General features: G+C 36.0%; 2 protein-coding genes across 3 annotated transcripts in view; both read left to right on the forward strand.

Moving 5' to 3' along the window:
- Positions 1 to 9,879, forward strand: part of LOC118274594 (protein strawberry notch) — a 30,744-nt gene extending 20,865 nt beyond the window's left edge. For both annotated transcript variants that reach the window (XM_035592204.2, XM_035592205.2), the window contains 13 exons: positions 253 to 425; positions 691 to 876; positions 1,275 to 1,481; positions 1,927 to 2,087; positions 2,972 to 3,162; positions 3,508 to 3,584; positions 3,925 to 4,113; positions 4,457 to 4,629; positions 4,888 to 4,999; positions 5,188 to 5,330; positions 5,519 to 5,700; positions 6,966 to 7,140; positions 7,572 to 9,879. In XM_035592204.2, coding sequence (XP_035448097.1) covers positions 253 to 425; positions 691 to 876; positions 1,275 to 1,481; positions 1,927 to 2,087; positions 2,972 to 3,162; positions 3,508 to 3,584; positions 3,925 to 4,113; positions 4,457 to 4,629; positions 4,888 to 4,999; positions 5,188 to 5,330; positions 5,519 to 5,700; positions 6,966 to 7,140; positions 7,572 to 7,820 — 2,218 coding nt within the window. In that variant the 3' untranslated portion in view covers positions 7,821 to 9,879. The remainder of the gene's footprint in view (positions 1 to 252; positions 426 to 690; positions 877 to 1,274; positions 1,482 to 1,926; positions 2,088 to 2,971; positions 3,163 to 3,507; positions 3,585 to 3,924; positions 4,114 to 4,456; positions 4,630 to 4,887; positions 5,000 to 5,187; positions 5,331 to 5,518; positions 5,701 to 6,965; positions 7,141 to 7,571) is intronic.
- A 566-nt stretch (positions 9,880 to 10,445) lies between these two features.
- Positions 10,446 to 19,222, forward strand: LOC118274717 (uncharacterized). Its single transcript, XM_035592394.2, has 3 exons — positions 10,446 to 10,612; positions 11,838 to 11,963; positions 15,778 to 19,222. The coding sequence occupies exons 1-3, from the start codon at positions 10,571 to 10,573 to the stop codon at positions 15,931 to 15,933; spliced, it is 324 nt and encodes a 107-aa protein (XP_035448287.1). The 5' UTR covers positions 10,446 to 10,570; the 3' UTR covers positions 15,934 to 19,222.
- Positions 19,223 to 23,685: the final 4,463 nt, after the last annotated feature.

Raw genomic sequence — 23,685 nt, forward strand, 5'->3', positions numbered from 1 at the left:
TTTTAATAGTTTGAGTATAAGTAAAATATTGCGAGTATTGTTTTTATGATAATTACATACTATCTTTGTTCTTATGTATATATTTTTTTTCAAAATAGAGATAATTGAATTGACGTTCAAAAGTGCCTTTCTGGTCTATTTGAAATAAATAATTTTGTCTTTAACTTTGACTTTGAATAAGATTACACACATTTTATGACCCAAAACCACATGAACATTTTTTAATTAATATTATTTTCTGTCTCTTCCCAGGGGTGTATTCCAGACGCTAGTGGAGAAGCACTTCCCGGCCCCGGACCGCGACCGCATCAACCGGCTGCTGGGCCTGGAGCCGCCGCGGACCAAGGCCGCGCCCGCAGCCCCCGCGCACGCACACAACGGGAAGAATGGACTCGACGACGAGGCCAACACTTCCAAGAGGAAATGTAAGTATTTACTAACTACATTATAGTTTGAATTCAAATACAAATGAATGAATCCTATATTTACTTAACAAACAACATTTGTGTTTGAAAAAGTATAAAATTATGTAAGTTTGAGATTCATAATATGAAATGTGTTTTGTTTTCCACTTGTGAGGAGCTCAGTCGCTCAAACTTAATAATACTTCTACTAACTGGACCTACAGCCATTATAAATGGCCATTTACTTAAATATTTTCCTCTAATATTATCTCAATATTTTTTATAGTAACTGCCCGTCAACAAGCCAACGCAGCGGCCAAGCGTATGCGCGGAGGATCATCGTCAGATGAGTTTGTGCGAGGGTCTGATGATGAGCTGGAGATGGAGTCGGATGACGAGCGCCGCCCCCCCGGCTCCGACTCGGAGCTGTCGGACTTCAATCCCTTTCACGGCGGCAGTGATAGTGATGATGGTCTGTTTTAGTATTTACTTATTTTGTTTCATTGTTGATGATGTTAATTTGTTTGTGATAGGTGTAAATAGGACTTATAATACTGTTCTCACACTATTATAATAGGGCACTGTATTTTATGTGTACCATAACATAAAAAGTAAATCAATCATAATTTAGAAAATATGTGTTATACATTTATCTAATGTTCATAACTTCTGTGTGCATTTAGATGTTAATATGCAAGTATTCACGAAGTTTGTTCGATTTCATTGTAAATTTGTCTTTTTTGCAACAGTTTCAGTAACATTATAATCGGTTAATGACATTACTTATTAGTTTTAATGATAACTAACTTCAGTATCAGTTTAAAAACGTAATTTAACTAAACTAATACAAAAACTCATTTACCAAAACAGAACCGTGGCTGGGCAGACAGAAGAAAAAGCCGGTTAAGAAGAAGAAAGCAGCGTCGCCAAAGAAGAAGCCGTCCACTACGCAGGACAAGATCGAGACCATGTTCGAGCGTAAGAACAGCGCGGCCGCCGCTCCGACCGTCACCGTCACCACCCCGGCCGGGCATAGTCTCACCGGCACGCCCGTGGGCACCAATGGACTCTATCTAGGTTAGTAACTACTTTATGAATGGTTGCTTTATAAGGTAAAGCGTGCAGATGGATCCCCTGTTGGTCGTTCATTAACATATACAATACCAGGTCCTAAGTGTGTGATACATAGATACTCAATCTTTATTGTGTTTTGCAAGGTGTAATGAAACTAATTAAATCTTATGGTAATTTTGATACAAATCACAAATATTATTTTTTGAATTTCAAGTCTAATTCAAATGGTGTTCTGTTTTATGGCATGCCAAGATTTCCATTGATTTTGTAGCACAATGTGTTATCGGTGAATAGCTCATCTGATTACACTTATATGCTACGCGGTCCCAAAAATATTTAGCAAATTGTTCAGTAGGTAGCTATTTACCAGTTACCTATTAAAAATATGTCCCTAGACAGGACAAGTGTATGTTTGAATATACTGATATGAATATGTTGTTGCATACAGGTCCGTCCCGCAGCGCGGCGCCCCCGCGGTCGGCCATCGAGCGCGCGTGCAGCATGAAGGAGGAGCTGCTGGGCGCCATCGAGCGCCTCGGCCGCCGCCTGCCGCCCAACACGCTCGACCAGCTCGTCGACGAACTCGGCGGGACGGAGAACGTCGCAGAGGTACCTACCGAGACACATTGTTTCATTCAGTTACGGTCTAGTATAACACTTCTACGGCTTTGATTTTATTGTAACTTTCGTGAGACATACTAAATTAATTATTATGTTATCGGCTTACTCACGTACTGTTTTGACGAGGAACTCGACTAGTTTCAAGCCATGCTAGAGGCTCATATTCATGAGCAGCATTCCGCGACAGACGACGCGGCGACAATCAGTAGCAGCGCGACAATCGCCGCGTCGTGTGTCGCGAAATGCTGCTCGTGAATATGAGCCTCTAGCATGGATTGAAACTAGTCCAGTTCTTCTACGGCTTGTTCTACGTGGAGGACCAAGGGGAAGGCCTTTGTTCAGCAGTGGATGTCTCTCAGCTGATGGTGATGATGATGATAATAACACTTCTTTTGATCTAATTCTTAGACCAAGAGATGGTTTTGGAAGTTGAATAATAACTACTATAAATACTCATTTGTCGGTTGATCAAAGTGTAATTTGCTAGTAAATAACCTCTTTTTAAAACATAGGAAATATAGATTTATTTATATTTGACTGCACGGTTGGCGCGTTGGCTAGGCAACTGGCTACCGTGCAACGTGTAGCGGGTTCGATTCCCGCACGGAGCAACTCTTTGTGTGATCCACAAATTATTGTTTCGGGTCTGGGTGTCATCTGCATGTGAAATTGTATGTTTGTAAACGCACCCACGACACAGGAGCAAAATCCTAATGTGAGGCAACGCTAAAAAAAAAAAAAAATCTATTTCTTTCAATACATCCTGAAAATAATAACTTAAAATTAATTACCTTATCGTTGTTTGATTGTTAATTAAATAAATAAACATAATCTTAAACATTTATATACAAAATTCCACATTGTCCCCATAGATGACCGGCCGCAAAGGTCGCGTGGTACAGACGGAGGAAGGCCAGATCCTGTACGAGTCTCGCTCGGAGGCCGACGTGCCCCTGGAGACTCTCAACCTCACGGAGAAACAACGCTTCATGGACGGACAGAAGGATGTCGCCATCATATCCGAGGCGGCTTCCAGTGGTATCTCGCTGCAGAGTGATCGGAGGTCAGTGTACAAACTCATCATAAAAGTGTATTAAGGTGGTCTAGGGGTATAAACATGTAAAGTAAGAGCAAATGTTGTTTAAAACGTTGACTGCCACGACGGACACTGGTGACCGACGCTTAGCGGAGGATTTGCTTTCTACAGTTTTCTTTCTGCAGTTAATGCTTTAAAAATAGTTTGCGTTGCGTTGTAGAAACGAAAGAAAGAAAATTCAACATGACACAAAAATAATAAAAAATAGCAACACAAAAAATGTATGTCTAGTTTGAATAAGCCTCTATTGTAGTTACAGTACTGAACTTTTAAATATAGATTTTTAATTAATTTTATTTTGTATGTTTCCAGAGCGCGAAACCAAAGGCGGAGGGTGCACATCACACTAGAGCTGCCGTGGTCGGCCGACCGGGCTATACAACAGTTTGGTAAGTCATGTCTTTATATCTCTCATCATTGCTACATACTAGCATTTTACAACTAAATCGGCATAGTCCTTACTTATAGTGTTCTTGATGTCGATTGCAGCCAATGTCTACCTAAATCGAGTATGTTTTGTATGTATATAGAGAAAAGATGACGTTTTCTTATAGATAATATTACTTTATTATATTATATTTTAATTTAACTGAAAACAAAGCATAGGACAAGCACTACTATTTGGTCAAGGAAACGCATGTCTTACACAGCTACCCAAAATATTAAAAGTGACCAACAAAAAAATAAATAATTAGCCAACATATTTATTATAATGTTACCTCCCCACAGGTCGTACGCACCGATCGAACCAGGTGAACGCGCCGGAGTACATATTCCTGATCTCAGACCTGGCGGGCGAGCGACGGTTCGCGTCCACTGTCGCCAAGAGGCTCGAGTCTCTCGGGGCGCTCACCCACGGGGACCGCAGGGCCACCGAGACTAGGGACCTCAGCCAGTTCAATATTGATAATAAATATGGTAAGTTTACTTGTAGAGATTTAATCGCGAAATTATAAGAAAAATATGTGGTCTAAAATGAAAGCTGCGGTTTGTTCAACTGCTCGTTAAAACCGTATGTCAATACAAAATATTACATGAATATGTATTTATGGGAATGTGATATTTTTAGCTTAACATGTCTTATTATATAAAATATAGCTCAATTCGAATCAAACCAAAATATCAACCAATTTGCAGTTTGTTTTACAATTTTGTACATCCACTTTTGACTGAAATATTCCTTCAAATATGTAACTTTAGCTTCTTACTGGTGTTATTTCCTATGTATGACATAATGCTAATCATGTAACCCCTTGTGCAGGTCGCGCGGCGCTGGAGGCGGTGATGCGCGCCATAATGAAGTACGAGCGTCCGCTGGTGGCGCCGCCCGCGGACTACGCCGCAGACTTCTTCCAGGACGCCGCCGCCGCGCTCGTCGGCGTCGGCCTCATCGTCAACAGCGAGGCCGCGCCCGGCGTACTGCAGCTCGACAAGGTAATATTGCTAGTCTATAAACTTCTCATCTAACAATCGACCAAAAATTCTTGCTTTCATTGTGTTTTGATAAAAAATTCAAGTAAAATATATAAATACATTCTATCTTGTCGAAGCATCATTTGTGTATATAGTCGGCACTATGTAAGAAGTCGACTCTGAACTTTGTCAGTCTATAACTTGTTATAAACGCCCTGGATCGTCAATGTAAAAAATGAAATATATAATTCATAATATTAATTAATGATTTCGTTACAGGATTACAACAACATGTCTAAGTTCCTGAACAGGATACTGGGCATGCCGGTAGATCTACAGAACAGGCTGTTCAAGTACTTCACAGATACGCTCGCGGCGGTCATGGAGCAAGGTAAGGCGGCTTTCATACAGTTTTTGAGAATTCAATTCAATATGAATGATAATTAATTATTTACTATGTGACGTCATCATGGCGAATTACTTATTTTTGAAGAATCTCCTACATAGTATCAAATGACAGGATTTTCTGAAAGTTATTCAAGAGCTAAACAATATTAACGTTGTTATTTCTCCTTGTAGCGAAGCGCAGTGGTAGATTCGACCTGGGTATCCTGGACCTGGGCAGTTGCGGCGAGCGAGTCCGGCGCGTGCGCTGCCTGCGCTACCTGCGCAAACATGCCACCGGACGGGCCCCCGTCGAACTGCATACACTGCACTCTGAGGTAATACTCCACCACTTAATCACTCCCATACTTTCTACAAGTCACACTAAACATCCTACCCACATTTTCTAATAGTTTCCCTCACCTAAGATTCACATTACTCTCTACCATTTTACACTACGTTTATTCATTTACAACTAAATACACTATAAACAAAATACAAAAGTAACAATGAATATCCCTTACAGCGTGGCATGGACTGGGCGGAAGCGCTAGAGAAATGGTCGGAGCTCTCTGGCCCCAAGGAAGGGTTCTACGTGTCGCAACAGGCGCGCAACAACAAGTACACCGCCATACTCTGCGTCGCCGCCGTCACCTCCGTCAAGAAGGAGAAGCTTACCAAGAAGGATATTATGTTCCAAATCTATAGGTCAGTATCACTTGTGGAACTAGCGTGTGTGCGCTAGGTGTGCCTAGCTTTACTGACAGACAGACAGACTGACGGACAATTCAATTTGACGTTTCAAAAGTGCCTTATTTATACCTAATGCGCTCTAACAAGGTGCGGCTGACAGATTCAGTAACGTTTCGTATCACTCTTGAAAGTTGCTGCGATTTAAAAATTATGCCTTAATATTTTAGCTGTATCACATTCGTATTATGTTAAATCATTCGGATTCGTAGTTAATTAAATTAAAACCAACCTGAATGTTCTAGTATTCAATTAAAATCTAATGAAATGAAAAATAAAGTAAAGTGTTATGCGTATAACGTAAAGCCATAGTCGTGTTTAGTGATGGGATGTACGGCTACGATGGATAGGTAGTCGATGTTTTTTTTAGAATAAAAAACGAAAATCGTGCGTCGTTCAATTATCATTCTTAAAAAACCTTTAATTATGTGGGTAAATCCACTGTAGACGCGGCTCTCTCTGCCCAAACCACAGTGACATTATCTGAGCAGAAATATGTAGTAGGCATTTTTCTAGACAATTCCGGCGCCATTGATAATGCGTGGTGGTACTATTCCAACATATACAAACTAATATATCCTTGTTTTCTTCACGGTTCTGTAAAACTGTAACTCTGAAACACCTCAGGGCTCGGTCATAAAATATTTATTTTGACAAGTATATACACGTAGTTAGACTGCACAACTAAATTCAATTCGAGAATTAAATGTATGCTGCGAGTATCGATAGCGATAAAAAAAGATTTTTCTAATGTCCATCCCTAAAGAGAGACGTCAACGTCATACTGGCATCTGTCAGCCGCACCTTGTTAGAGCGCATTAGGTATAGGATTAATTGAAATAAATGCTTTGACTTTGACTTTGGAACTAAATAACAAATACTTGTTTTTAGTCGCCGGTTTACTGTTGTAACTAACAATACATAGTTTTGCATCATGATATTAGTTGAGATAGCAGGTTCAACTTTACTACTACAGGAGACTAAAATAACCAGAAAGGCTGACTAGTATGAATGGTATAGGTAGTTTATGTTCAATTCATAGTACCAACTGCAAAACTAATTGGAATCAATTTGTCGTATGTATTGGAAAAAATGTGGAACTCAGAACTTTAATTGGAAACAAAATTAACTATTAGTCATTACTTAAATTTTATTTTTTAATAACGATTTTATTTATCTCGTTAAAATGAAATTAAACACAATTTAATTTTGTACATTCACAGGCCTAACACGGGTCTGCAGCTGAAGCTGGAGTCGCTGGCGGAGATCGAGAAGAAGTACCGTCGCGTGGAGAGCGGCGAGGCGGAGTCGTGGTGGCGCGCGCAGTACACCGCCTCGCAGCGGGTCTGCTCGCACGCCTACTGGCGCTCGCTCTGCAGGAACGGGGCCGACTGCGAGGTACACTTTGTTCTAGAGACTATCTATACTTTAGCATGTTAGAGTTGTTGATTATTTACTAGTCAGTTTTGTAGTGGTCTTAAAGTTAAAGGCTCCCCAGCCTCTAAGATAGCTACAATTTAGACTAAAGTTTCTAACTAAAGATTTACAAATTAAATGATGGTATTTGTATTGTTGTTGTGTTTATTAAATTAAACGACTTGATGTAAGATGACTTGTATTTTATATTACATGTTACAATATTAATTATCTATTATATTAGTAGGTGCGACTGCACTCGACAGACACAAGAACGACAGTGGTCGTTGACCTCAGACCATAGTGACGGGGTAATGACATGAACGAATGTTACTAAATAGTGATGTAACAGTATTAGCTGTGTGGCCGACTGTTCGGAGTGAGATGCTAATGTTGATGTGTTTGTGTGGCAGGTGGGCCTGCGCGTGCGCACGCACCACGTGCTGTCGGGGTCGGTGCTGGCGGTGTGGGCGCGCGTGGAGGGCGTGCTGGCGGCGCGCGCGGCCGGCAACAAGATGCAGGTGGTGCGCCTCAAGGCCAGCGACGGCCTCAAGCTGGTGGGCACGCTCATCCCCAAGAACTGCGTCGACCCGCTCAAGGACGCGCTGGCCGCCGACGCCGTGTCCGTGTCCGAGCACACGTTCGACCAGGCCGACAACTGAACCCGGGCTGTGACTCTCTTTGTTTTATTTCTCCGCCGGCCCCGGCCGGGCTCCGACTGATTAATTCCCTCCCCGCCGGCCGCGCCCGTCGCCCGAGGACTGTGTGTCGCACGTATTACTTAGCGAGTAAGGACGGCCTAAACGTATTCTGCGCGAGTCGCGCGTCGATCTCGTTCGTAACGAGAGGCCTAAGATACACCAAAACTATTTATTTAATGATCCTATTTTAAGCTGATTGATGAACGACAATAAGGTCCCATATCACGACGCTCCTCGAAATATTTTTACGTTGAAGTATTACATATCGTAAGTCAATTGTTAGCGGAGCGAGGGTAGTCTGGCACACAGTCCGTGATATTAGACGGTCGCGGGCCTGCAGGGAACGCGTTGGTTTCGAGACGGCGCGATTGTGTAGGTGGCGTGCTGGTGACGTCACGCGTACGTCACGCGCGACACTCTGGTTGCAATGAGTTCCTAGTAAACAATTTATGGCTAAGCTAACTTACTGCTCTTTTATTCTTGCCCCCTATTAAAGTCTATGTGACAATTCGAATATTTACTTAAACATTTGATCTTAGTGCAGAGTACATGTCTGAAGGAAACATGTGTTGCGCACGCGCACGGCGTACGTAGTGACGTCACAACACAAGTATAGTGAGAATGATCTACATGCACGAGTGCATAAGATTTACTTTAAGTACTTTACGTATTTTTACTCATACATTATTATGACCGTGAACCTCAAGCCGATTGAGCGCTTCATATATTTTTTTTATTCAATTACATGACCAAGTCAATATCTCGGTACATTCTGTATACGAATTAAATGGAATTTTAATTTTTTTGTACAAATATTTCTAGTGTTTTATTTAATTATTCAATGTTAGATTCTATTACTTATTTCTTCTATATGAATGTCGCAGACAATTCGAGGATGTATCATATTCATAATCTTAATATATAATACTAATTATTGTATGTTTATCGGATGTTAGCATACTATATTTGTATCGAATGCACGTGCAATATGTATTCTATGTTCCCACCAGTCTATCAAAATATAAAAATAATGCGTCTTTACGTAGACGCGGAAAAAAATATGTGTTTTCATTGTAGGCAGATGTTTCTTATGGTGATTTTTAAATTATAATCGAATTGCTAGTCTGTAATGTACATAGTTCATTTCGGTGGAATATAGAGGTTGCTACGTACTATGTACACCTAGTTACATTCCTGAAGGTAATTATCGCAGTCCGTTTTACTTTTCATGCTAAATCTATAATAAAATCGAAGAATGTGTTGCTAAGCAGCTAACCGATTTCGCTAATTCTTATTTTGTTGGGAGAAGGTTCTTCTGTTAGAAAAAGTTTAAAAAAAATATCTGCAGAAAAAATTCTAAGGCGAAACGAAGTTTGCGGGCTCTCTAGTACATAATATTATACTCCAACTGCCGCATTCAGAGACATTTAATGATTACTTAAACTATTCCTTAGTAATGATTTTGTATCGAAAACAATTGCTAAGGACTGGGTTAAGTAACCATTAAATGACTGAGTACGGCGGTTGTTCTTTATAGTCTCATAGTCTCATGCAACCTCTATATTGTTTCGAACTGAATTTTGAGTATTAAATATATGTTTCAAAAAATCAAATTACTCAAGATATCTGTACCTAGCTGTTATTTTGTTCTCAATTAATTTGTATGGCTTTTAATGATAATGTTCCAATAATTAGAAGTGTCAAACTAAATGTTCTAAGTGTTTATATACCTTAGAAATGCTGAGTTAGTATTGAAATTGACACATAGGTAGGGCATATAAAGACTTGATGAGGCAAACGATGGAAGGTTCTCGATTTCAATACTTCCTTAGTTTAGTATATTTAAGTCGATATTATAACGACACATGAATTTAAAATGTAGTTGCTAATGCAACCATAGGTTTGTATAAAGGGTAATATCGGGACGTCTAATGACCAAAATGGTTCATAGTGTCACTAAATCTCGTCTACATTTTCTTAAATGTGTAAAAATTAAAGACAAAATGTGTATATAAATTAATTGGTTTGTTTTATTTTGTTATATCCCTGCTCCTATGGTTTACCCCTTGTAGATATGGTGCTTACATGAATATTCCTTGTTGATCCAGTGATTAGGTTTTTCAAATCAAAATCATGAAGGATACTAATGGCCCGTGTTCCGTAATCGGAAATAGGTTCTCTCCTATTGCAATACGTTTATGAAATCAGTATCAATAAGGTTTACTACAGAACATCATCAGGCGCGTAGTTTCATTGAAATTACCTATTACCTACTCCTATGTATTGAATCTAATTACTGAATGCAAGTCAGTATACTTGCATTCAGTAATGCGATAAATTACTATAATTAGATATTTCTGTGGGTACTTACATCGAAAATCCTGAAATAATATAACGTTAGAGCCTACGAGCGATAGTACAAAAACAGATTTTCAAAATAACAGAATAACAGATATAGGTACAACACGCTTTTATTAGCTAAAACATTTTTAACCTTCCCGCGCAAAATTCCGTTTTGTTACTTCGCAAGACGTTCAGTAACGTCAGAATGTCGGTATTTTGGAAGCGTTTTGTTGCCTCACACTTGACATTTTCATCCGATAAATGTCAAGTTTGTCATTTTAGTTTTACGGAAGAAAAATGGTCGGTTTGCTCAACTCTGTTGTTTTCTTTTAGATATTGACTAAAAAATTAATAGGTGTGTCTCAAACATGACTGATAAAGAAATTTCGGTGGAGGAACTAGAGGAAACGGTGAGTCAGCAGTTTTATTTAGTGCCAATAATTAGCTAATAGAGTACAGTTAATCGTAAAGGAATATATAGGTCACAGAGCCGCATCTTCCCTATAAATACTGCACTGTTGAGATACACAGCTGATAGGCTGAATAAAGCTTACACCTTCTACTCTAATGTGATTAAAAACCCACGCAATAATTCGTGTTTCATTATTTCCTGTTAATTACACTGTAAACATTTTGTTTACACATCCACATTGGAATTAATCAAATATTTACATAATTCTGTGTGCATAAGTCTTAACCGTCGTGTATTAAAGTGGGACATTACTGTACAGTTTGTCTAACTACTTTCACCATTAAAGTTCAGTCAGAAAAATTATATATTTTTTATGTCTTGAAATGGGTGTGTTAGTGCATCATAGTACTGCATGAGTAGTTTTAATATTTTCTTTTGTTATCACATCACGCAGGTGTGAAGCAATAACACATTCAGCCTTGTTATTGTGTTTGAAACTTTGTGTTGTATTGATGTCATTCATAATTCCTATAAGCATAGCCAATATAACAGTAGGTAGCTACTTAGTTCTATTTTAAAATATAATATTCTAATTTAAGCCCTCACCTATTGTAGGTCTAAAATTACTTGGGTATTGATTTATACAATGTGTTTCAGTTCAGTTTAGTCTGTCCTACATTCCTATGTACATAATTTGTGTTGTCTCTATATTTGGAAGCTAGTTAGCATTCTGTTTTTAAATGGTTTTATGGATATCTGTTTTACTTTTGTTCTGATGTTGGTATTAGAGCCAGCCAAATATGTAAAGTTTTAGCACATCTAATTATAAAATATGGTATAATAATAATTAGATAGCTATAAAAAGAATAAGCAAATTGTGCAATCTATGTATGTTGCCAAATTATCAAATGTATTAAAGTTTCCATTTATTATTAATTTTCTCCAATAAGAATCGACTATAAAAAGATAAGATTAGAATTAGATCTAATTAGAATCTACTATAAATAGGATATGTGGCAATAATCTCAAATTTAAAATTACATGGAATAACATGCCATATAATGTACACAGGATAAAAGGTGTGACAATAAATAAAAAGATAAGAATACAATTCAAGTATAATAACAAGTAACACTATAAATAAACTCAGAAACAAAAAAATATCAAGGTTTAAGTCACCTTTACTGGTTGAATAGAGAAAAACTTTTTTAAATGTATGACAGGTGAAGCGGACAGATGAACAGCTAGACCTGATGGAGTGGAAGATGGATAACGTGGAGAAAGAGCTGGTGGAGCCCATCAATACACAGGACATGTGCATCATGCACCTGCTGAAGTCCGTCTCCGAGGTGAGAGCGGAACTTTGTTGTATCTCGGTAGATTAAGTAGTGTAAGCCTATATTCAATAATAAAAAAAATGTATAAGAGTAGGGATAGTGTTTTAAAGAGGTCTAATATTAAATCTGTGGAAAAAAATTAAATGTAATTTGGGGAGAGTGGGGATAAAAGCATACACCATTATTATGCTAAGTTTGTTAAAAAATATTCTGAAAATCGTCTAACAGACATACAGTATAGGCTTTGTAACAAAGCTACAAACATATATATAACTCATACTGCCTATTTTTCTTACACCTTAATCCCCTCCCTAGCTAAAGCACATTTTTTAATAAAAACATTATTTTATGAATGTAGCTGTACTCGTAAATTGAGTGGAAAATCTAGAACAGAAGCACTTGATTTAATTTGCGCGCTTCTTGCAAGCAGTATTAGCATAATTTGCAAGTTTACTCTAACAAGTGAAGTACGGCGTGTTGCCAGTAAATAATTAAGCATTTACATAATTTATTCTGTAACAATATTCTCTGCTAAGTGTCTTGTCTCGAGGAAATTTTATTTTAAACAAAAATAATATTGTTGGAATAGAAAAATAGTGATGTATAGGTTTATAAAGTTAGAATTATGTAACTTTTCGTTAATTTTCGTGTTTTCTTGTTAGTTCGATATCGAAAACCTGAGTTATAATCGTTATCTACCGCTAATTATTTTATACATTACATTATTTATTATACAGGAAAACATTCATAAATTTCTAATTAAAAACATTCATAAAAATTACCAAGAAATAAAATTATATTACTTGCTTACTAGGAAAATTGACAAACAGCTATAAAACTAATCCTTGTATGTCGTGTGTACTGCATCTAGCAATGCTTTAAATATTCCCTTGTATGTGGAGTGACTCATACAAATTCCTACGTCGTCTCGTAACTGACAAAGGTTAGTCATTACTACTGATAGTATGACACTGATATATACGCATGTTAATTTAAAGATGCTTTGACTAATTAAGATAATTAAAACTAGTATTTATTAACGCATTAGGTTTGAAGGAATGCAGGAAAAGAACAATGTTCATTAATTTATTACTAGCGATCCGCCCCAGCTTCGCATGGATGCAATGGTGATATTATGCATGTATTATACATATAAATCTTCCTCTTGAATCATTCTATCTATTAAAAAAAACGTACCAAAATCCGCTGCTAAGTTTTAAAGATTTAAGCATACAAAGGGATATAGGGACAAAGAAAGCGACTTTGTTTTATACTATGTAGTGATAATACTAATGCTTTATTGCACTGGCAGACAAAACATGTATGTGATAATCTCGTACGATATGTTAAAAAGTACTTTTCTGTTGATAATTTTTGATATGTTCTTCACAAATGAGATTACGGAATATCTAAAATCATGATACGGAATCTACACCGTACGTAGTTCATTGTCAACTGAGATGAAGTGTAGTATATTATCTCTTGGAAACTACGTAATTTTAGCCGAACATAATTTTGTGACATGTGACCCTAATCCAAACTTATGGTTCTACACAATATGCCTGCCCATTTCATAAGAGAATTTACACGATATTGCTTACAACGCAAACAATGGAATTGCATGGCTCGAGCTCAAAATTGAGGGTGTATACCGTTTCTAGATTTTGATCTTTATACTTTAAGGAATAAAGTTGGTTGTGGTATGTTTTCTCGCGTGGTAAATTACGTAGCTACGTTGGAATTTTCACCTGTAGACTTAAGCCTCACTGAATTAGGCCACACTGAGACTAAGCTTATACTGTCTGTAGAATAATAAGCCCGCCGTAAATCCGGGCTGAGCGCCTTGCTTATTGCTTACAAAGTGCGTTGTACAATGCCAAAATTTGTTCTAAAGTAACATTTGATATTTCCCAGTAGAGTAAATAGAGGTGTATGAAATTTTCACGTAGGTTTTCTCGAAATTATATCTCACTACACATAAAACGAAGTCGCTTTCTCTGTCCCTCTGTATGCTTAAATCTTTAAAACTACGCAACGGATTTTGATGCGGTTTTTTTGATAGATAGAGTGATTCAAGAGGAAGGTTTATATGTATAATACATGCATAATATATCACCATTGCACCCATGCGAAGCTGGGGCGGGTCGCTATTTGTTTTATAAAAGACTTTATTTAAGACGTTTATTCGTCGTCTAGCCTTAGTCCATTTTAAATAATATAATGATATTAAATGTACCTTCCCTGCTTTCCATTAATGAATGTACGTATATTAAATTGTATTATCTATGTATACGCCCACAAACTGCAGCGGCCGGTCCAACAAATACTGTAGAAGATAATATATCGTATGTATAAATATAATATTTATTTTTCAGCCAATGCGTTAGTGTCGTGGCAGGTCAGATTACTGGATTATACAGTCATGTTGCTTATGGCTTGTTGTTTTTCTATTATCTTATTCATTAATTAAAGATTAATTGAAATATTTACATACATTGTTGCACTGAGACACTAAAACTTGTAAATTGATATTTATATTATCTACCAAGCGGACTTGTCTAAGAAACGTATCACCGTGCTACTGTAGAAGTTTAATATTATCATAATTTTGGAACCAATTAAATCAAGCAAGTACCAACTCAATCTAGAATGTAATTAAAATTATTAGATCTGAAAACGACTGCCATTAGATCAGCAAAATTTAAATCTAATCATTCTATTCGTCGTGACTTCTCATCGAATAATTACCTTTGCTTACGTGTCAATTTATCCCCATTTCACTCAGTGCAACTATATTAAAAAAAAAGAAAATTGATTTTCGAAAAGCGACAAGCCAGAAGGTCATGCTTATCGATATATAGCTGTCCGGGCTTGGCTGTGGTACCGAGTCGAAGCCTGGCCCAAAGCCTCAGAAGTCGGGGCCGCTTTACGGCTTGAACTATGCGTTGCGGGACTTGAGTGTCGCGAGTTCGATATGCGTCTGATTAGATTCAGGTGGTGCGTTATTGCAAAGGGGGTATCATGTTATATTTTTTTTTGTTGGGGCCCTTTTGAGTCTTGGGCCCCTACAAGGCGGGGGCCCGCTTTAGGCCTATCCATGCCTAATTGCGGTTATTGATTGGCAATTGAAGGGGCTTTCGTGGCATATCTCCAAAAGTACTACGTCAAGTAGTACGGTAATATGATCAAATATTTACTAAACCATTTCGGTTAGCAAAACTGTCTTACTTGCTTGAATAGAGAACAGTCCCATCAAAACTAAAGTTAGTTGGCATTGTATTGCGTGATGGACCCTTCGCCGCAACGCACCGCCTCATATTTGTAACAATATAGGTAGATGATATTCATGTACTATATGTTCTGTCAACTGTCCCGCTTCCGTTCTCTATATTATGTTTATTTTCTCTCCTGTTACCTACTGTTCGTTACTTCTTGTTCACGCAGTCATCGGATACTTCAGATATGGGCCAACCATATTCATGTCATTAGTTGTTCTCTTTCCTTCTCGTACAACAGTATTGACACAGATTGAATAACTTGCTATAGACTGAATCTGTTTATTCTCATAATAAAATGTAGTACTATTTGGATTTATTGTCCATTATTAAATCGATGTCTGACCAGTATATTCTATCTGTGTCAATAATATTTGAATAGTAAGTCAACTCCGACTAACAATATGTAAACGAAATATTTAACCAGAACTGACAATATAATAAAATATGTCTTCAAGTTAAATACAATCCTCCTTAATAACGCTTGGCTTGCGTTAGCCGGAGCTGACCTACGCATGGCAGGCAGGTGTAACACTAGGCTCCACACACAGGTGCGCTCGGACTACCAGCAGCTGCGGCGCGAGCTGGTGGAGGTGCAGGCCCTGCAGAGGGAACTGTCCTCGAGGCTCCGCACGCAGCTGCGGCTGGTGCACGGCAAGTTCGCACGACTCCGCCAGCGACTGGCCGCAGCCTCCCCGCCCCGCTGAACTGATACCCCGCCTCTCATGTCTAACAAGTCTCAAGAGACATTACAATCTTGGGTTGATCCTTAAATTTTAGTGAAAAATTTAATCGTTGGAGTTCTTTATTACCTTCAACGGACTATTTAGAAAAAGAATGATTATGAAATTAGTCTCGTCGTGTGGGACGCTTTCTGTTATTACGAAGTCGGCTTTCAATGTTAAGTTTAACATTCAAATTGTATTTAAAAGCAGTTTCGCAACTGTGTCTATGTCTAAATTATATTCTACGTTTATTCAGGCCTAATTGATGTCGGTTGAATTTGTATGTGTATCTATATTTTTAATGTTATATCTTACATTACATTTAAAAATTAAATTCTAAATTGATTGTTTAGATAGGTGATGAGAGTAAGGACAAAAATTATTAAAATTAATAAATTTAAATGTTAATGTTAAACGGACATGAGAGGTTTGGCCTCTTCCAAGTATCTGCTCTACAATTAGTTGGATAGTGGCCAATAGAAGGTATGATATTAACATTATTAACGTAACTATGTGCCAATGTTCTATCTAGATAATTGTAACTGTTAGCATAGCGGCACTTTACTAACGTACTCTTGATCTCACATCGAAGGTTCAAGCGAATTTCCTGATTTTCATACAAGAACTTAGTAATTGCACCCTATCATCTATATTTTAATTGACTAATTTCTTGTATCAAAGTCAGTTGGTTGCACAACCTTACCACGACTAGTCGATATCTAATAGTAAACCCAATAGTATGTGTGTTTGTATGTAGTAAGTTGGTGCTAAACGAAGAAGGTCTAAGATGTGAAGGGGTTGGATTCAGCGGTTAGCGAGTAAGGCAGGCCTCGGGGAGAGTACGGTATTGACTACTAGTCAAGTACAACGTTAATTTTGTGAGTTATTTTTTAATTGAATGTATCCTTCGAATAAAAATGTTAAAAATATCTTGGAGTAATTCCAGATGATTTTTATAGTAATTATTTTATGTTAAAAATAAGAAAAAATCGAGGCATTTTTGTAACACGCGTGTCTTGTGTGGTCTAGAAAGGTTTAAAAAAAGGCCAAACAATACAAAAAGTACTAAAGCAATATTTGACCTTAGAATCAAATGAAAAGGTCAATTCAGTGCGCAGCGGGAACGAATTTAATGTCGAGTGCTAAACGAATAATTATTATAATAAAATGTAGTTGAATTGTTAGTTTTATATAGTTTTTGTTTTTAAACGCTTTGCATGGATGTATGAAAACGAATCGATCATATCTCGCTTTCATCTTGATTATATAGGAGATGGCATAAATATGTGAATTATAAAAGACTTCTCTCACTCAGAGTCATTTAATGATTACTTAACCCAGCCCTTAGCATTTGTTTTTGGAACAAATACGTTACTAAGGAATAGTTTAAGTATTCATTGACTATCTCTGAGTACGGCAGTTAGTCATAAAATATTATATGTTCCATCTTCCATTTTATTTGAGTCTCCTCTTAAGGTAATGAAAATACGCAATTCATTTTACTGCATAATCCATATTACTTTGGCAGTCTGAAAGCATTTCATCGTAATAGTAAAATGGTAATATACCGAACGAGAGAGAAGAGACAATATAACAGCACACTATAAATGGATTTTAAATAATTTTACATAATAAAGTGATCAAGAAAATACAAATAAGTATTTATGCTATCTCCTTATTTCTAAAATTATCCGCACATGTCTTACAGTAAAAAAAAATAAAGTTGATAGTAGAATACCCTACTTTACTTTCAGGCGAGAGACATTTTGTATAAGAATGGATCTCTCGAATAAAGAAAACTGAAAGACATGTGCTGGATAGCTTGTATACGTATCTAAGGTTCCCATGACACGATAAAACGAAAATTAAACCTTGTTTGTAAAGACATAAAAATCAAAATTGTGGAGTCTAGTTTGTCTTGTCTCTATGTATGTAGATATTATGACATTTTTATTTTTTCGTACATGGGAATCTATATTTTCTATTTATTTTTGTCGTGCTTTTTTGATTTTTTGGGGTAATTTATAACCTTAAGTTAATTTAAATCATATTATGAATGTTTATTTTGCTACTTCAGGCTCTGTTTTTATATCTTGTATTCTTGTTTAGTTGGGGTAGATTTATTTAGGGCTCAGTTCTATAATTAGGCACGGTGTAGGGCAATACTACACAATTAACCTCCTTAAGGACGGTTGTAAGCCTTCTTAAATGAGGCTAATTGGTAATTGATGAAGCCCTATTTTGATGAGAGACGACGTAATATTATTTTCTAGCTTTTATCAGAGCCTATAGTTAATATTATATCTTTGTTTAATATATTTTTTAATATTTTTTCTTTCTAAGACTCCCTAGTCAAACAAGGGATGTTGTTTTTTAATTTGAAATAAGACTGTCGACGTCTTCGGGCGCGAAATCTCAGTTTGTTAGCGTAAGGTACAGTCAGCAATATAAATCACAATTTTAGTAAATTAATCGCACATATCAAGCACTTGCATGTTTCTCGTATCACTTATTAAATTATATTTAGGATGGTCGGTACTTTATACAGGGGTGGAAACGATAGGACAAGTACTAAGCTGTTTCATTTTACAGAAGCATAGTCTTACAAGAATATTTAAAAAATAAATAATTATTACTTAAGTAATGCAATTATTTCTGTTACTACGACCCTCTTGAGTCGGGGGCCCACATGAGTTAGATGTGTACGTCGGGGCCCATTTTACCACCCTAATTACGACCCTGTACTATGGACATGGCGTTTGAAATTTAAAAAAAAATATATGAAAAATTTAATATTATACTAAAGTTATACATATATGATACTATCGTTTCCACGTCTGTATAATTTAATATTTATATTCAAAGAAGTACTTTGAAAGTTGAATACTTTGAATATGAAATTGTATTTACATGTGTATGTTTGACAGATGAGAGTTGTCAAGTTAAGATATATGGCAAACCCCTTGAGTGTCGCGGGAGGCAAGCTGAGAGGTCACCTGTCTCATTACTTATTGGGGATCGGATAAATCATTTTGACTGCTTTTTAAATATATCGAAAATGAGAAAAAAAGTTTCGAGTTTGTTACAGAATCCGTTTTTTTTAAGATTTTGAACTTTCTTGCATAAATAATAAGGTTAAAAATGTATTAAACTAATAATATTGTTACTGCCGTACTCAGAGACATTTAATGATTACTTAAACTATATCTTAGTAACGATTTTGTTCCGAAAACAATTGCTAAGGACTGGTTTAAGTAATCATTAAATGACTCTGAGTACAACAGTATGTATACTTTATCCTAATAACTAGAAAAAATAAACTAAAATATCCGGTCTCTTCCCACAAACGTTAACAAATGCTTAAATATGCTCAATTATAATTTGCAGCTCTCATCTCAAATGGCACGTTTGCTCATCCTTTAGTCAAAATCCTAGTTGTAGTTTAAGAAAAATACATGTCTGAAACTATGTCTAAGTAATGTCTAAAATTAATGTCTAAATTACACGTATACCTGATTTATCTAGACTAGAATTAGTTTTAGACTCAAATGTTATCGTTTTTGATATAGTTTTACATTTTGAAACGGAAAGTGATGTGATGTACATGTTGTCGATGTTTGTATGTTAATTTTATATTTGTTTATTATTACACAAATTGAGTTTGATTAAAATAAAGTATTGTTTACTAAAAATAACAGTATACTTGGTTAAATTAAATAATTATTTGATAATAAGTATCGTGAGATATACTAAATTGACTTAAAACAACGGTTTACTCATGTAAATATACTGAAAAAAGCTCTACAAATTTCAAGTATGCGTCTGCGCACGCTCCTCGTGATGAAGAGACTTTGTTACTTGAAATTAGTTAATTTAGTATGTCTCACGATAGTTATTATGAAAATAAAGAAATATTGTTTAAAGTTTTTTTTTGTATTTTTTGTGGTCAGTCAATTATTATGATATGAACTAGCCGTTGGAACGTGATTGTTTTATCATTTATTTAAATCTCTATTTGTTTTGTTTCAACACATTATTTGTTTTTAAAGAAAACTCAATTACTTACTCATAAAATAAAGTGCCAAGGCCAGTATTTTTTAAAATAATTTAACTACAAAACATAAAATTTTTTAGGTAAAAATTATTGAGTATAATTCTTTTTTTTTTGTTATAAATAACAGTAAGGTAATATCTATTTTGAAAAATTAATTGACAAACATCGACAATATAAAAAAAGTCTAGCTAGCGACAGTAACGCCACCTAGCGAGGATAATCAGTGCGCAGTAATTTACGATTTGAGGTCAGTAACATAGAGTTTAGTTGTTGTATCGATGTATAGAGAGGAATAGCTTCGGTGTCGTTAATATATAGAAATGGGACGGCTATGTTCTGTTTGGCTAATATTTATTGATGTAATGACAAAATTATTATGGTACTTAAAGGTGTAGGCTATTGCGTATCGTGTTGCAGTATCGATCCACGCGAAACAATTAGTTGTGTTATCCTTTGATTGTTAAATATTAACTCAAGACAGCAGAACATTCTATAAGAAACCTTTTCAAAGAATGTAATTGTGGCTGTGTTTAGGTTACAGTGGGTTGATGCAATAGATCGAGTTTTTATAAATATTGTAATGTTAATTGTACTTTACAATGGCTAATAATTATACTAAGTTAAATACTCTAATGTTGGTTTAGATGAGTACAAATATTGCAATCACAGTACCCTTACTATGAGTTTGCTTTACGTTTCAAATAATCGAAATGAGAGCACGTTCGGCGTTCTGATTGGCCCGCTCGTATAAACCAACCAATCAATGCATCGAACGCGCTCTCGTTTCGATTACTTTTATATGTAAAGCAACCTCGTACTAAGGGTACGAAACGAATCGCATGATGTATGCCAATGTTATGAAAGTACTGAATAATACCCAATTTGCAGGTCAAACTTTGCAATATGATCGATTGTGACGCAAAATATACATAAAGGCATATATCTACATCAATAATTTTACCATAAACAGAACATAGCTAGTCGACATTGTTGCATGTTTTAAGTTTTGTTCAACTTAATGTCAGTTTACTTGCAGTCAGTAATTGACGGACGTATTACATGTCCTATACTTATTACAATAGAGGAGATACTTAAATTGTTATAATTAGCACATAATTACATAGGCGGGGGACGTCGGGTGGTAAATATATTAGATCTAGGTTACTATGTGACTATTGTCGATATACGATAAAGCTTAGTAAAGATTTATAACACAAATAGTGAAAAGTGGGTGTACATTATATAGCGGCTTTTCATACCGTAATGTGCACCTCTGCCTACCCCTTCAGGGATTATAGGCGTGACGTTACCGACTGGCTGACTTGAAAAAATGCATCTAGATCTGAGGGCCTAGTGCGAGGTTGTATTACGTTACCGTGATCGACACGTGCATGACATTCGGCGCTTTGATTTTACTGCTCCAAGTTAACCCACCAATTAGAGGGTTCGATCGCGATAACGTAATAAAAAAAGAATCGCATAAGGCCCTCTAAATTCGCCGCTCATGAATTATGCAAGCCTTGTGATGTTAGATGCATTCACTAGATGTAGACGCACCAGAAAGTTAAGGCTTCGTTGAGAAAACTGTATGCAATAGACTCGCTCCATAACTGGTGAAAACTGTGTTTAGTTTACATCTATGGGAATAAAAACAATTCCTAAAATCCAGTACAGAAAACTATAAAAAGAATATCGACTAATTTTATCGACAATATCGATAATAGTCTACCGACGTCCCTACACATAGTTTAGTTAGAAAAAAAAATTAACATTAAACTCGAGTAGAACTGAATCTCGTTTATTTTTCGATATATCGATACTTTTAAAGCACGTCCGAAATAGCCGCACTAATGTTATTCCTAAGCCAACGCGTTGTGATTTTAATGTATTATTATGGCATTATTATTATTATAAAATATACTATTTTTTGGTTGTATTTCATGTTTTACGTTCATAGAAGATTGGCGGTGTCTATTACTAGAAAATAAAGTTAGAAAAGTTATGTTTAAATGAATATGTACTTTATTTGGCGGAGGTAAGGATGAATTTGCTGTATGGCATTTCGGAAGTTAAAAAACTTTCAGAAGAAATTATGTGGTTTACTCTGTCGCGATAAGGTTGTTTATGCTGTGTTATATTTCAGCATTGACTACGCTCAAGTGTGAGTAAATGTTATTTAAATGTTCATAGATTTTTTCTTTATTCAAATTTTCAAAAGTTATATTACAGAAATATTTTCCAGCAATTATTGTTTTTTTTTTTTAATTTCAATATGTTTATTCATTTTCTATAACACAATAAGAAGTGTACAATATATGGACGCCGCCAATCTTTATGAAATTAAACTAAGTTTTGTTTCAAAATAAATATAAGTGGTTTACTTTCAGCTTAAATATGGGAGTTATTTTTCGAAATTTCTATAATACTTATTATTGCTTCTAATCTAAAATTATAAATTGTCTAAAGTTACGCACAATAATTTGATTGTATCGCCCATTAATGTAATGATAAATGGAAATACATTTTCTATATATTTAGCGAACATTCTAGTTACAATGTACATCTTCCTCCCAACTAACGAGTATTGTATCTTAATGTCCAATGTATGACAATATTATTGTGCACACTATTCCTATCTAACGTAGTTACTTTTTATATCTCGCGCTGAATATATTAACATTATGAAGAATCGGGAATTTTAAACATCGATAATTTTTTTCTGTATTTTATCGATATCGACAAAAAAGACATGGAAAACTATGGTCGAAAAACTACTGTATAAAGGTAAGCGTCTACAGGCCCGCATCGTACGCATTCCGTATGACGTCATCAGTACGCATCGCATGTTGGCATTGCTAATGATGCGGTCCGTACGATGCGGATCTGTGGACGCAGTTGTATGAGTTTCTATACAAGACAAACCAAAATCCGTTGCGTGCGATGCGTACGATGCGGGTCTGTGGACCTTTGAGGATTAAAAATAGTAAATACACTTGGATTTTCCTGTATTCTTCGTAATGTTTAATAATAAAGCGAATGATTATTATAGACTTATATCGAAATCGATGAAGTATTATCGATGTTTTGTTGTATTCTCTAGAAATTAGTACTGATATCGTTTGAGAACACAATATATTTTCTATGTTCCTTAGGTACGTTCTAACCGTTATTTATAACCCAATTTCGAATTTGTTTACAAATAAAGAATATTTTATGGTTCATTTGTGTTTCTTTTTTATAACATTTACCTTACAAGTTTAGTAACTTCACGCTAATGTTCAAATATTCCTGAAAAGATGATCAATGCTACTTTGTCACATAAAAATAGTAAATTACCTTCATGTTTCACTTCTTTGTCACCAGTACATTGACGGGACCAACCTATACAAATTAGTAATTTTTTTTCATTGGATTTTCGACTTTAAACCACGAAAAACAAAGTTGAAAATGTAATAAAGAAATTCGTCAGCCAAGGAGTGTCTATGAAGGAGTAGATTCTAGGCATGCATTACTACGCCGTTGATGGCAAGGCATGAGTAGCAACATTAATCTTGTAACTACATCTACAAATAAAGTTATTTAAATTAGGTACACAAACAAGGAACCTCTTACTATGTTAAGTACTCCTAGTACTTAGTCAGGAATTAAGTTTGATGATACGGGGATGTCATTTGTTCACA

This window comes from Spodoptera frugiperda, chromosome 11, assembly GCF_023101765.2.
Source record: "Spodoptera frugiperda isolate SF20-4 chromosome 11, AGI-APGP_CSIRO_Sfru_2.0, whole genome shotgun sequence".
In the NCBI taxonomy this organism is placed as follows: Eukaryota; Metazoa; Arthropoda; class Insecta; order Lepidoptera; family Noctuidae; genus Spodoptera; species Spodoptera frugiperda.